Source organism: Manis pentadactyla, chromosome 3 (genome assembly GCF_030020395.1).
Source record: "Manis pentadactyla isolate mManPen7 chromosome 3, mManPen7.hap1, whole genome shotgun sequence".
In the NCBI taxonomy this organism is placed as follows: Eukaryota; Metazoa; Chordata; class Mammalia; order Pholidota; family Manidae; genus Manis; species Manis pentadactyla.
Genome location: NC_080021.1, coordinates 19096357 through 19112489, shown reverse-complemented (window position 1 = coordinate 19112489; position 16133 = coordinate 19096357). Strand labels below are relative to the sequence as shown.

At 33.9% G+C, this 16133-nt stretch overlaps 1 protein-coding gene across 1 annotated transcript in view; it reads right to left on the bottom strand.

The window, feature by feature from the left end:
• LOC130682821 (serine/threonine-protein kinase TAO1-like) overlaps window positions 1-16133 on the bottom strand; it is a 138597-nt gene that overhangs the window by 39868 nt on the left and 82596 nt on the right. The window contains 6 exon segments of the mRNA XM_057497769.1: window positions 2325-2416; window positions 4816-4929; window positions 6455-6551; window positions 7104-7149; window positions 8421-8522; window positions 11084-11155. Of these exon segments, the coding sequence (XP_057353752.1) occupies window positions 2325-2416; window positions 4816-4929; window positions 6455-6551; window positions 7104-7149; window positions 8421-8522; window positions 11084-11155 (523 nt within the window).

Below are 16133 nucleotides of genomic sequence, written 5' to 3'. Positions count from 1 at the left end.
AGAGAAATCAGGAAGACAATTCCATTCACAGTGGCACCAAAAAGAATAAAATACCTGGGAATAAACCTAACCAAGGAAGTGAAAGACCTATATCCTGAAAACCACAAGACATTCTTAAGAGAAATTAAAGAGGTCACTAACGAATGGAAACTCATCCCATGCTCTTGGCTAGGAAGAATTAATATCGTCAAAATGGCCATCCTGCCCAAAGCAATATACAGATTTGATGCAATCTCTATCAAAGTACCAACAGCTTTCTTCAATGAACTGGAACAAATAGTTCAAAAGTTCATATGGAAACACCAAAGACCCCGAATAGCTAAAGCAATCCTGAGAAGGAAGAATAAAGTTGGGGGGATCTCACTCCCCAACTTCAAGCTCTACTACAAAGCCACAGTAATCAAGACAATTTGGTACTGGCACAAGAACAGAGCCACAGACCAATGGAACAGAACAGAGACTCCAAACATTAACCCAAACATATATGGTCAACTAATACTCGATAAAGGGGCCATGGACATACAATGGGGAAATGACAGTCTCTTCAAAAGATGGTCCTGGCAAAACTGGACAGCTACATGTAAGAAAATGAAACTGGATCTCTGTCTAACCCCATACACAAAAGTAAATTCGAAATGGATCAAAGACTTGAATGTAAGTCATGAAACCATAAAACTCTCAGAAAAAAACATAGGCAAAAATCTCTTGGACATAAACATGAGTGACCTCTTCTTGAACATAGCTCCCCGGGCAAGGGAAACAAACGTAAAAAATGAACAAATAGGACTATATCAAGCTGAAAAGCTTCTGTATAGATAAGGACACTATCAATAGAACAAAAAGGTATCCTATAGTATGGGAGAATATATTCGAAAATGACAGATCCAATAAAGGGTTGACATCCAAAATATATAAAGAGCTCACACACCTCAACAAACAAAAAGCAAATAATCCAATTAAAAAATGGGCAGAGGAGCTGAATAGACAGCTCTCTAAAGTAGAAATTCAGATGGCCAACAGACACATGAAAAGAAGCTCCACATCACTTGTCATCAGAGAAATGCAAATTAAAACCACAATGAGGTATCACCTCACACCAGTAAGGATCACCATCATCGAAAAGACAAACAACAAATGTTGGCGAGGTTGTGGGGAAAGGGGAACCCTCCTACACTGCTGGGGGAAATGTAAATTGGTTCAACCATTGTGGAAAGCAGTATGGATGTTCCTCAAAATGCTCAAAATAGACTTACCATTTGACCCAGGAATACCACTCCTAGGAATTTACCCTATGAACACAGCACTCAAGTTTGAAAAAGACAGATGCACGCCTATGTTTATCGCAACACTATTTACAATAGCCAGGAATTGAAAGCAACCTAAGTGTCCATCAGTAGATGAATGGATAAAGAAGATGTGGTACATATACACAAGGGAATATTACTTAGCCATAAGAAGAAAACAAATCCTACCATTTGCAAATACATGGATGGAGCTAGAGGGTATTATGCTCAGTGAAATAAGCCAAGCGGAGAAAGAGAAATACCAAATGATTTCACTCATCTGTGGAGTATAAGAACAAAGGAAAACTGAAGGAACAAAACAGCAGCAGAATCACAGAACCCAAGAATGGACTAACAGGTACCAAAGGGAAAGGGACTGGGGAGGATGGGAGGGAAGGGAGGGATAAGGGCGGGGAAAAGGAAAGGAGGCATTACGATTAGCATGTAGAGTGTGTGGGGGCACGGGGAGGGCTGTGCAACACAGAGCAGACAAGTAGTGATTTTACACCCTCTTACTGCGGTGATGGACAGTGATTGTGAAGGGGTATGTGGGGGGGACTTGGCGAAGGGGGGAGCCTAGTAAACATAATGTTCTTCATGTAATTGTAGATTAATGATACCAAAATAAAAAATTCAAACTGTACAATAAGGTATGCAAGCTGATAACCTAATCCTCATACCGAACATGAAGTATTAAGTAACCTTAGTAGCGGTACTACTACTCTAAAGCATTCATGAATCAATAACCATAGACATATTCTAGGTGTTTAACAAATACTCATTAAATTTTAGACACAGATACCTCAAAATTAATACCACAGTAGAAACTATTTTAGACCTAATTTAATACAGCAAATGTAATATACCTAAACTAGCACATATATATATATACAAATTGCCAAATAACCAAAGTGACAACCTTGACAGATTTATTGCTCCCCTTAAACACTGACATAAAAATGAAAAACTGTACTTTGGTACAGAAATTGAGCTGAAACATTGATCGAAACTTACTACACAGTAATAAAGAGCAATGCTTACCTATTTCAATACATGTTATCCCCAGAGACCATACATCTACTTTGCTATCATATTGTTCTTCATTCCTGCATAAAATTATTTCTGGGGCCATCCTAAAACATAAAATGTTACTTAAAGTTAAAAAAGAAAAGAAAAGTATACTATTCTTTAAAAACATAATGACTGTACACATGGAGAATACCTGTGTGAATTCCAGATGATATGTCTGGACATAAGAATTCTTATAATGGGAAATGAATGCATTATGGGTTGTGAGGTGAATATTTACCGTTGCGTACACAGTGTTAGACTTATTCTCACCAGTTGTCATGATCACGTACCAGCGTCCTGGAGGAAAGACTCCCCCGAGCAGGGGTGCGTTCTGCATCAGTTCAAGTTTGCAGATTGTAATATTGTATATCCTTTATGCCAGCGGTTCTCATACATTTTGGTTTCAACATCTTATTACAAAAGTCTAAATTTTTATCACTGGCACTTGTTTTCTTGAAGTAAACAAACTCACTACATTTAGCTGAGAAAATATGTGCCACAATAAGCAACAATGAATAAGCAGTTTGTCAGACTTTTCTGCAAATAGAAGTAGTGTTCTGTGATAAAAGTGGCTAGGACCGCCACTCATAACTAAATAAATCATACAATTATTAACTTTGGAGGCATCTTGGCTATAAAATGAAACGCTAATTCGCATCTTCAGCTAGACTAATGTTCTCACTCTTGCTTTACCTTATACTTCCTTTCTACTTGTTAAGCACAGACAAACATTTAGAACAGTTTCTGACTGCCTAATATGATTGTCACCAGGCGTATGTGAGTTCCTGTGTGTAAAAATATGTAAATATGTACATAGTGCTGTGTTCCTAATATACCATATACAAATTTCAATTGCCTATAATAGAGGGCTTCTAATGTGTTAAGATGTTGAAGTAAGCTTGGGGAGTCACCAAGTTCAACAAAGTTAAAAAGGTAGTTTTGTTTTTAATGCACAACTTTCTAGCTCCTTTCTAGTATCTAATATTGATCACTGATTTGTAAAGAGGGTGACCATTAAGAAGCATTATTTGTCCAAAGAACCCTTTTTTTATACAGGGGAAGAGGATTCTATCTAAACTAGGGTTCTACATAAGAAATTTTTGGTCATACAGAACAGTGGTCTTCAAACTTTTTATTTTCTTACTTCCAATGAATTTATTTAAAAAATGTATCCGCTTGTACATTTTTGAGTTGGCATCTAAATTTTATAAACTTAATAGTTGCAAAGGATATAATGCACACATATGTATATGTGCTTTACAGATATTTACAACTTGGAGCTGAGGACCTCGCTCATTCAATTCATTAAAAACACTGCTGTATAATAACCTAATTAGCAAACCCAGTCTGCACGGTCATATGAACCATTCAGATCAGAATTATTTTCTGTCAGGAAATGCCAAACTTCATTTCTCATTGTAAATAACATGTTAATGTGTCCTCACAACGATTGTCCCAGTTGTAAATGAGATAATTTGTGATTCACTAGAAAAGAAGATGGGAGGAAAGATAATTGGGGAAAAGAAAGAGCAAGGAGTAAAAGGAACTGAAGAGAGATGACTGTGAAGGCAGAAGGCCCTTTGCCAAAACTTGGTGTCCTAACTCTTCAATATTTCTGATGCTATATATTCTAGATGTTACGTTTTCTCAGATTGTCCCTCTGGTGATGGTTTGAGGCTTTTAATTCTCAGAACAATGCATCACTCTACTCTTCAGGATGGGTGAGAAGCCTTTCTTTAACAAACTGGGAGTTGGGAGATTTGAAAGGTAGGTGGAAAAGAAGATGCAGTAGACCTAAGACACTTCTCAACATATACAGAGAGAGGACATCTATGGAAGTTGAAGATGTGGAAAATTATACCCTTCAAACTTGCTGACATTAATATGGAATTATTTATGAATAAAATTAGTGATGTCTAGAAGTCGCTTCAGGTAACTGGAGGTGGGAGGGAGGGCAAGAAGGTCAAGTACACAGGGCAGCCAGGCCCTGGGGTAGTGCTGTTAGGCTGAGCTGACCGCTGTGTGAGCCTTCGTTATATTTTTGGCTATTTCCCTGTATACTTGAAATTCTCCACAATCAAAAATGAAAACAAAAAGTTCCTAATCAGCTACCAGTCTTCAGGTACTCTTATTCGGAAGATACTGACACACAGTAAGTATAAATCTAAAGAAAATTTCCACTTAGCATTTCTATCTTCTCCCTTCTTAAAAATTTAAATTTTTTCACTCCAACCCCCAATACATGATGTAGACGATAACAGGAAAGAAACGTAGGGGGGACAAATGATACAGTAGGAGATACAAGGGCAGCACTCCAAATCTGTATCTGAAACTACAGTGCTTAGAGTAATATCTAAAGCAGCACTGTATTTCCAAGAGAAACATAAAGCACCTGATAAAAGTACAACCACACACTGCCTATTCCAATTATGAGGATCAATACCAGATAGACTACGCTTACCAATGCGGTGTTCCCGCAAAAGTCTTGGAATAAGAGGCCATGGAAGCAAATCCAAAGTCAGCAAGTTTCACCTGGCCTCGTGGTGTCAGAAGGATATTTGTTCCTTTGATGTCTCTGCGTTTAAGGAACAAAGAAAATTATTTTTCTCTCCTTTGTAAGATTATACTGAAAATGATAAAGATCATATAAAAATTTATAAAATAGGGAAGGAGAAATGAGAATAATTAAGGCCTTGGATAATCTCTCAATTGGGATAATGAGAATTAAGATCCAAACTAAGAAATGAGATACACAGAATTCCTATAAGTATATAGTAACAATTTTCTAAAAGAGAAGATAAAATAGCAGTAGAAACAGAAGAAAAAAATTAGGTAATTAATAGCACAGACTCGATATTTGAGTGCCTGTTTATTGGTACAAATAATGGTTTTAAAAATTTAGCTGAACATTCTTATATGACTGGAAGATTTCTGAGTAGACCCTTAACAATATAATGGAAAAAAAAAGAACCTGATGCCCCAAATTTGTTTTTTTTAATTACTCATATCATTCCAAATTTTTGCATAGTTCTCCTACCTAAATATGAAATGAAAACTGAAACACATGGGTAAGGTAATATTAATGATCCCAAATTTACTTTTAAGCTCTTTTCCAAATCAGCAATGTACATGTGAACTAAGAAAATTATAATGGGATTGTATTCCCAATGGGCACCATAACATTCAAACAGAAAGAAATTTCTAAGCACTTGTCAATTCATACTATACAGTATTATAATGGGTGTAACATTAAGTCAATCTATTTTCTTCCATTTGTTTTTTTTAAAAATGGAAGGTTCTTTGAAGTTGAGAAGACCTTAGGTTCTGCTTCCAACTCTTTCATTCTCTTATTTACTATGCATGTGGATTTCTCTTGGACCTTACTATCCTCATCTAAAAAACTGATAACCCATTAATTTGCAACGACTCTACTATACAAGTTTACTATGTATTGTCTGGTTCACATAGATAATTTTAAAAATGCTACCTTCCTTCTAAAAACAGACAAAACCAATACCAATGCTAAAAATGTAGTTTATGATGGTTTAATCTTTAAACTACTATCCATTATCAGGGATTATCAAGGATTATCTCAAAAGCATAGAGTGTTAAGTAGCTTCTACTTGTCTATGTCATGGAATCAATGGAACAAATCTGGCATTATGAGTCACCAGGAGGACAAAAGATCTAGGTTAGTTCTAGTCTAATCTATCTTGCTTCATCAGCTTTGAGAAGTGAGTCACAAATTGGGGCAGTTTCTTCATCTGTAAAATGAAACAAGTAAGAATACATAATCCCTATCGTCTTTTCCACTTCACAAATTAAACTTTTCTATAATTAAATTTCTATCACAAATCTATAAAGTGCACATACTTCAGAAGGCCCAGCAGCATGTGTAGAAAAAGATAAAAATTATTCTCAACAAAGAGATCAAATAAATTAGTATATTCATTTTAAGACATGGATAAGCTAAAAAAATATGAGTTTATAGAACTCCAGAATACTTTTACTTAGCTAAAACCAACAAAGCTTTCAGGATTAATAAATTCTAGGTCTGATAAATTTGCTTATTAACATATGGTAATTTTTAAAGTACTTACCTATGGATCATGGCACGAGAATGGAAGTAGGCTAATCCCTGAAGAGCACCGTGTATAATTGCTGCTATTTCCATTTCTTGTAATGGCATTATGGGAACTTAAAATAAGATTTTATTTGAAAATAATTATTCTATAGAACATTTTTATTTAAAATACATATATGCATATCTAATATATGGGCAAATTTCAAAAAACTAACATTTAGCAAGAAGGAATTTTTTGCTTTCCAAGATAAACAAAGCAATTGAACCTAATAAGTGTGCAGTTGTGCCTAGTTATTATAGTTCACAGCCAATTTTCCTCTAAGTTAACATTTAACAATTATTTCATGATTATAAAAACAATGAAAGAGAAGCTTTCCCTTTTTATATTCCTACATATCTTCATTCTGAACAGAAGGAACAAATCAAGTTTAATGATAAAGAAGGCAGAAAAATGCCTGTTATATCATAATGAAAGAAAACTCATCTGTTATGCTAAAACGTAGTATTTAATGAGGACAGTGCATACCACACTGAGACTCTAGAAAAGACAAAGGTTTTTACTCTTCCTGGAAAGTTTTAACATTATTAAAAAAATCTCTTAGTGAATGAATTCTCATTTTATTATACTAATACTTTTCTTTTCTTAATAAATAAAGGAAACTTACATTCCAGCAAATCTGAAACAGATTGTGAACAATATTCCATTACAAGCTACAGGGGAAAAAATGATAAAAACATTAAAATACACTATTAAAATAAAAAGATTCATATGAGATAAAATAAATTCAGCAAGGAGATTGAGAAGATAGTTGAAGTGAAACAAACTCTACTTACCAATTACCTTTAAATATAAGTATACATATTGAAACTTGTTAAATGCATACATGAAGTTAAGCCAATGCTACATTAATCTTTTATAATGCCGACATATAACTGCTTGTAGAAGATGTGTGTTTCATATAATTACTAACTAAAGCTATAAAGGAATATACATATTCCATTAATATTAACCTATAGTAGCAATACTGGTATTGTTAGGAAGCAGAAAATCATCCTCTGGTACTATATATATATACAAAGTTTAGGTTACAGTTTAAATCTTTCCTATAAAGCAAACAAAGAGCACCTCTTATGTGCCAGGTATTTTATATATATTAACTAATTTAATCCTCATAACCACCTCTGGAAGTAGACCCTATTGTCATCCTTGTTTTACAGATGGAGAAACTGGAAAGACAGAGAGGCAGTCTACCCTCTCTGCCACTGTTTTTTCTTTTACCACAGCCTCAAATTTAGGAGTACCATCACCATCAAATTAAACCAAACATTACAAATCTAAATAAATCTAAGTTCTGTATACTAAAATGATAATCAGCTGTAGCTTATTAAAAATAAAACGTCATTCCTGTTTAAAGAAAACTTAGCCTTTCTCCAAAAAGACATCATTACTATGCGTAAACCGTTGTAAGATTACTACCTTACCTTAGTTTCAACAATAGGGCAAAATTAATTTCCATTTTCTGCAATAAAATGCCCCAATTTTCTACCTTTAGTATTATTCAGCCAAAGAATCACAATCAGCTCAGATTTCACCAGGATTCACCACCAATATTCGAACCAAGATCCTTGTGGTTAAATAGCTTACAATACATTTATGTCAAAAATAAATGCTGATTTTCATCCTTTGATAGGATTGTTCTCAGCAAATGTTTGATAAAGCATTTGAAGAATGATACCGCTAACATACATCAGAACATTTTCCTGTGCACGTGACGGTCAGCTGAATCCCTGGAGTCAACCGGCAAAGGTTCTGTTATCTCTTACTGCCTAAGAGTCTCAGGAAAAGCTGCTCCTCTTTTCTCAGTATGAGCTCACATTTCAAGGTGTTTGTGCGTGGCTTTACACAACTATTTTGAGACATTTTTGAATTAATTATAAACTAAACCTACTAAAATTACAGCCAGGGGAGAGCAGATACCTACCCATGCTCTGTGCTCACGTAAATAGCAGCCTTTGTATTCTACAATGTTGGGATGTTTTAATGTTCGTAGGCACCTGACTTCCTTAATAATACGCTGCCAACTCTGTGGGGAGAAAAAAAAGAATAAAGGAAAGAATTAGGAACAGTTGCCTTTCCTTAGAAAACTATAGAAGTACAAAAGTAATTATTAGATTAAAAAGTTAACAAGAATATACGACTTTGCTTTATTTGTAATATTTAAATGTCAAACTAATATATTTTAAAGAAATTACATTCATATAGTTTACAACTCAATAACATAAAATTCATTCCAGGTAGGACACATTTTTATTTTCATAAAATTTATTATCAATGAGTCTTATAAAAATTTTACAACCACACACCAAGCCTGTTGAAAACTATATACTATATTTAGTGGTTTTTCTTCAAAAGTTCAACCGCCCCCTTCTTTTTTGCAGCTTTATTGTTGTATGATTTACATACCTTAAAGTTCAGCTGTTGTGTTTTTTGGCTTATATTGTCTACCAAATTTTAAGTTTTTTCTGCTGTTTAAACTCAAATCAAGTAATTACCTAACTTCCTAAATGCACATATTCTAAAATGCTAGTGAACACTGAGGTTATAACAGAGGGAAGTTCACAGAAAAACCAAGCAGCACGGAAACATTTTCCTACAGGATTTCCCGAAGAGCCTTCCCATTGACGCCTACTAGTAAACAACAGATAAACCTTCAGCAATAAAAGCTACTCTATGACAACTTCAGAAACTTAGGCCATATCCTAAATATAGTTACTTGTCAGAGCAATCAGGGAACTGAAAATACCAGAGGCTTAGTAGATGTGGGATGGGAACTTGGAATCTGTTTTTTGTTCTTGTTTCAGTTTTTCCAAGCTTTACCGCTGACTTGTACCATATTTCTAAAGGTAGGGGAACTAGAATACAGAACTTTAAAAAATGTTTTGCACTAGAATTTAAGATCCTGTATCTCCTATGTTAAGCCCTCAAGAAAATAGAGCAAGATATTCACAGTGTAAAATGTGTAAGCTGTAAGATGCTAACTTCAGAAAGTGTTTTATGGGCTTTACATTTCAAATTTGAGTGCTCTGGGAGGCAAACTCTCAAAACAAAACCAAGCTAAAACCTGTATTCTTCAATGTAAAAAAACTTCCAGGAAGGATACAATATTAGATGAGAGAAGATGATGCTCTAGGTGAAACTTTTTGTTCTGGGCATGACTAATTAAACAGACTCCAACACAAGTCTGCTATGAAAGCTGGTTCTAAAGTTATACTGTAGAACGGCAAATTAAATTAAACTTGTAAAAAATGGAGGTTTTTTTAGGGGTTTTAGAAATTAAGAGTTTTTTTAGGTATCGACGTAATGGAACAGTGATCAATCACAACGGTGTTGTCATACCCATAAGTATGATTATCACAAAAAACAACATTTACCACAAAACAGAGATTACAGAAATGTAGAAAGCCAAAACCTTTAAAACTTAAAGACTGATCTAGCAGTTCTACCTCTGGGCATATACCCTAAAGTTTAAAAGCGGGAACTCAAAGAAATACTTGTGTACCTATGTGCACAGCAGCATTATTCACAATAACCAAGGGGTAGAAGCAACTAAGTGTCCATTTACAGATGGTAGATGGACAAAATGTGGTGTTTTTACACACACACACACACGGGAATATTATTCAGCTTTAAAAAGAAAGGTAATTCTGACACACTACAACATAGATGAACTTTGAGGACACTATATTAAGTGAAACAAGCCGGTCACAAAAGGACAAATGGTGCATAATTTCAATTACATGAGATACCTATAGTAGTCAAATTGATAGAGACAGAAAGTGGAGAGGTGATTTCCAAGGGCTGCGGGGAGGAGGGAATGAGGTGTTATTGTTTGATGGGCGGAGAATATCACTTTTGCAAAATGAAAGAATTCTGGAGATGAATGGTGGTGATGGTTGCACAGCAATGTGAATGTCCTTGACACCACTGAACTTACACTTAAAGTGGTCAAGATGGTAAATTTGTTTTGTGTACTTTACCACAATTAAAAATAAATAAATTTTTTAAAGAATTAAAGAGAACAGACTTAGAAAGTAATTTTATAAAATCATGCAATTAAAGAAGAACTAATCAGAACACTGATGAACTAAAGTACATGCACCACAGTACAGTAATTTTATTTTTCAGATTATTACCCACTGCCTTATTTTTCAGATTAGATATATAGCTGCTGATGATTATTTGAAACAGCTGTTAAATAATTTCTCAACCATTAAAAATTTATATCCAGTATACTTACTGTCAAATGTACCTTATTCTAGTGTACTTTCTCAGACATGATAATCCCTCTATTATAGAATAATCTGCTGAACAATTTAAAAAATTAAATGCGTGTCAGCAGCACATATCCAAAAAAATTAAAAGTAAGGGATGTAGTTGGGAGGTTTCTGGGATGTCAGGAATGTTGTTTATGGCTCTAGGTACAGGTTAAATGAGTACATTGAGTCTGTGGAAGTAAATTCACTGAGATAAACCTTAGTATTTGTATATTTTTCAACATTTTTTGAAAAAATTTCCACCTATCCCCAATTAAAAATGGTATGGCTTTCTTTAACATGCCAATACAAACATATATATTTCACCTACCGCCATAGCCTTCTTTCCAGTAAAAGGTATTCTCTTGATAGCCACCTCGTCATGGGTGTGCACATCTCGTGCCTAAAAAAGACAGAAGACCACTGTAAAAATTAACATTTATAAACTACCATGTCCAAAAAGATACCAAAACTGATTTTAAAGAGCATTAAAAACATAAGTAAATGGATAGCAAAAAGCATATCAAATTGTCAAGGAGCTAGTACTTTAGAAATAAAAATAATGCATGTTTATCTTTGAATCAGCTAGTTGAGAGGAAAAATATAGAAATTTGAACAGAACTATAAACAAACAAATAAGTGACTAGTACAAGTCTATGCTAGGCCTGTAAATGTCAAAATTTCAATGAATGGACAATTCTCTAGGAAAGAACTACTAAAATTGATCTAGAGAAGAAAATTTGAGTAAAACAGTGGTGGAAGATTGAAAAGAATACTAATTGTCTTTAAAACTGTGAGTGGAGCAGTTTCACTAGGGGAACTTCCCAGGATAAAAGGGGAGAAAAAGGAAAGCTACCCCATTAACTGTAAGGAGGCAGTCTAACCCAACAACTAAACCCTCACAAGCAGCGCAAAATAGAAAGTTAGGTACCAATCTGACTTATAAATGTAGACAAGGGAACTCTGAACAAAATTTTAAAACCAAATATTACCAGGCATTAAAAGAATATTTCATTTGGATAAAATATATTACCACAGAAATGCAAAATTTTGATACAGGAAAACATTCCATAATTTGCCATATTTTTTTACAAATCAAAGGGGGAAATATATACTTATACATATAAATGCTTAATAAATATTGAAAATGTAGAAAGAGCTCAACTCTAAATGTATCTAATGCAGGGAAGACCAAAGTCTTAGAAAACCCACATGGGAAAGGTAATTCCTCAACATGATAAATCATGTCTATTGTAAACAACTATTAACTAGAATTAAGACAAGACAGCTAAAATGCTATCACCGTTACTATTTACCACTGCTATGGAATTTTGATAAAAAAATAAAAGCATAACAGAAACATAAAGGTTACTCTTTAGAAAATAAGAGCCAAATTCTCATTATGTGTTAAAAAAAAGATGATGTATAAAGGCGGCACAAGAGGATAGCTGCAAAACATTTCAAATGAGTTCAGTAAGAAGGGTTAATCATCTCTAGTCATCTGTGGAAGAATTCATCTTCAATTCAGTCTTTAATGAATTCCCAAAGATAAAATGTTTTAATATTAGATTATGGTGATGGCTACAAAAATCTAACTTACTAAAAATCTATGAAATGCACACTTAAAATTGGTGAACTGAGAGTATGTAACTTAAATCTCAAAAAAGCTGTTAAAAAAATTAGACAAGCAGGTATGTAAATTATACCTAAATAGAGTTCCTTAAAATATATACATATATATATATATATATTCTTTTAAGTGGGTCCTTGGAACAACTAATGACCTTCCAATTTCAATTACTAGCAGACTGGTTAAGGAAAACGTGCACCGCCTAACATAATGGGTGAAGTGGATCTGTCTGCATAAGACCTTGAATATGAATTTATTTTTCCAAAATGTTCTCTACTCATCAATCTGTGAGCCCCTTGATTTCAGTCAATAGGTCTAACCAGCTACATTCTTTTCTAACAGTTTTAATGAGATATAATTTACATAGTACACATTTCACCCACTTGAATGTGTGTAATTCTATAGGTTTTAGTACACTGACAGATGCATGGCAATATTGATCAATATGATACATATATGCAATTTACTGATAACTACAATTTTAGAACTTTCATCACCTTAAAGAGAAACTCCAAATTGTTTCATTTAAAAATGGTTAAAATGGTAAATTTCAGATTATGTGTACCTTACCTCAAATTTTTTCCCCATTAAAAAAAAGAAAAAAGAAACCCCACACCCTTTAGCTATCACTCTCCTATCCCTATTCCTCACCCCTTCAGCCCTAAGGAACAGCTAATCTACTTTCTGTGTCTCTGGAGATGTGCCCATTCTGTACACTTTGGAACCATATAATATATGGTCTTTTGTGACTGGTTTCTTTCACTTAGTATAATGTTTTCAAGATTTGAGACCAGTGAATGTTGAGCATCTTTTTATGTGCTTTTTGGCCATTTGTACATCTTTGGAGAAATGTCAATTCAGATTCTTTGCCCATTTAAAAATTGGGTTGCCTTTTTTTATTGAGTTGTAAGAGTTCTTTATATATTCTAGACACAAGTCCCGTAGCAGACATATGATTTACAAATAATTTCTCCTATTCTATTGTTGTCTTTTCAGTTTTGAAGCATAGAAGTTTTACATTTTGATCAAATACAATATCTATGCTGTTCTTTTGTTCATGCTTTTGTTGTCATTTCTAAGAATCCTTTGACAAAACCAAGGTCATGCAGTTTTACCCTAAGAGTTTTATAATTTTAATGTTCATATATGGTATGAGGTAAGGGTCCAATTTCATTGTTCTGCTAAGGAGCTGCATTTCTAACTAGCACAGGAAGTCCAAAAGAGGGTATACTAAATGCAGTGTAGTCACTTGGAGTAGATTCCAGAACAGAAAAGAGCACAAAGACTGGGAAAATCAAAATAAAGTGTGTTGTTTAGTTAATAGTATCAGTGTATCAATGTTGATTTCTTAGTTTTGATAAAGGTTCTGTGGTTATGAAACTTGTAAACTTTAAAGGATCTGGGAGAAGATTATAGGGTAAACTCTATTATTATTGCAAAATCTGCAGCTCTAGTATTACTTTAAAATAGTAAGTTAAAGTGACTGTAATTTATTAAAATCCAAACTCATTAGTAATGATGATTACATTAAAATTAAATCAGATTAAAATGAGATTATTTTTGCCTATCACACACACAAAAAAAACCAACAGGAAAGTATTTAATGTCCACAGTCATGTTTCTCTGTCCCTTCAGGATTACGAGTTGTGCTAAATTTGTGTTTGTCTGAAGCTTCTTCAAGATTAGATTCTGGTTACATATCTCTGGCTGAAATATTGTGTCCTTTTCAGGGTATCATATCTGGACGCATACAATGTCTGTTCATCACTGGTTACAAATTTTCATCACCCACTCAAGGTGTTTGACTGTTTCTTTCCAATGTATATAGTTATAACCACTGTTTCCTACTTTGTATCTAACAAGCAATCTGTGGAGAGATACTTTTAAACTATATAAATATTCTGCTCATCAAACTTTCCCCCTAGTTTTAGCAACCACTGAAGATTCTAGCCCCAAACAATCTTTGCAATGATGATTTCAAAATGCTGGTTTTTCCCAACTCTACCATTCCTTTCACATTTATCAGTCAGCATTCTATTATAAAGAAAAGCCCTCCCTTTCTAACTATCTATCCATCCTATATCTGTCATGGAAATTAGGAATTCCTATTTTATTCAATGGGTTATGATCAATAGATGTCTATATTGATGCTCAAATTGTTCCAGATGTGGCCAGTGGGAGCATCTTCAAGCTGGTTCTAGCATCCTCTTGAAAGGTCCTATTTTTCATTTTAAAAGCATTTTTTAAATTTCTGGTTCAAGTTATTCTAAAGCTTATCTTTTATGATCCTTGTCCCCACAGTAGAATGAACCATTACTGCAAGAGCTCTTGATCCATGTAGTGAGGAAACCAAGATCTGAGTGCTAAGTGTGCTGCTTGCTACTAGGATATCAACGCAACTAGGATCTTACAGAAGAGAGAGCTAGGAAATATATATGTCATGTAATTAGTTCATGTTAATGCCACAAATTCCTATCCAATACCTATCTAGTCCCACATGGTTCTTCCTTACATTTGCCAATTTCCTATTTCTATCATTCTTTTCAGTTAGGATCTGAGTCCAAAATGACATCAAAATTATTCACTGCTCAATCTTTTAACACACAGTTTCAGAATTGTCACACCCATACCAATATGAAACAAGTTTACGGAGAAGAGTTCAAGATTTGTTGGCAGTTTCCTCTTCCCAACCAGACAGAGGGTATACACTTAAAATACTGTGTATGGAAGTTACTTGTATTAGTTTTGGTTTTTACTCCAATGTGGTTATAGCCCAAATACAGTTGGATTCATTGTTCCTGCTTGCCTATTAGTGACTCCCCCCATACATAATGACAATTTTAACTTTCAAATATAATAAATATTTATTATCAAAAGAGGTAAAACAAGTTATCATTCTATCCTCTTTCTACTTCTTTCTATTCCCCACAACTATCACCATTCTGTATCTTGAATTGTTGGCTGTATGGCATATAACTTGTCTAATTTCATCAAACTATACATTTAATATATCTGTATTTACTGTATATAAATTATACTTAATAAAATAAGTCAACTAAAAAATACTACTGACACACATTGAATGGCTACATGACAGGGATTTTTTCAACAGGGTTCTCTTATTGGGCCCATTTCTAAGAGGCTGTATATTTTTTTCCTTTTTTATTCTATATTTCTCCACAGTAGTATTAAGGAGAACAATGGGAGAAGCTTACATTCAGACAAAACTGTAACACAGAAAAAAGGTTGTTTATGAAATACCTGTTTTCTGAGTGCCTCTTCCCTTATCCTGTGTCCAATCCAGAAATCAAACAAACATAACCTACATCACACACACACATAAAGCATGCGTAGACAAAAAGACTCTGCAAGGATGTTTATCTAAACAGCAGCTGTTTTTGGGTAGGAAAATTGCAGAGGGAGTTTCTACTACCTTATTTTTACCTCTACTTTACAAATGAGAATTAAGTGAAAAGTTCAAACTGTTAAGAATTTGGAACACATTTTCTCTTTTATTCTTAAGGTACCCATTAAAATGAAAAAGCTAAATCTTTAATACTACCAAAATATTAAACATCTATACAAAACTTGTTGCTGAGAAAAAAAAGGATTCTTAATAGGAAGAAATAATGAATGAATAATAATGAAATGTGTGTATGGGACTTTATGGTCAGTGTTTTGTAATATTTGATTCAATAACAATGTAAGTCATAAAACTGCTAAAGTAGTGTAAACAACATGGAAATTAAAG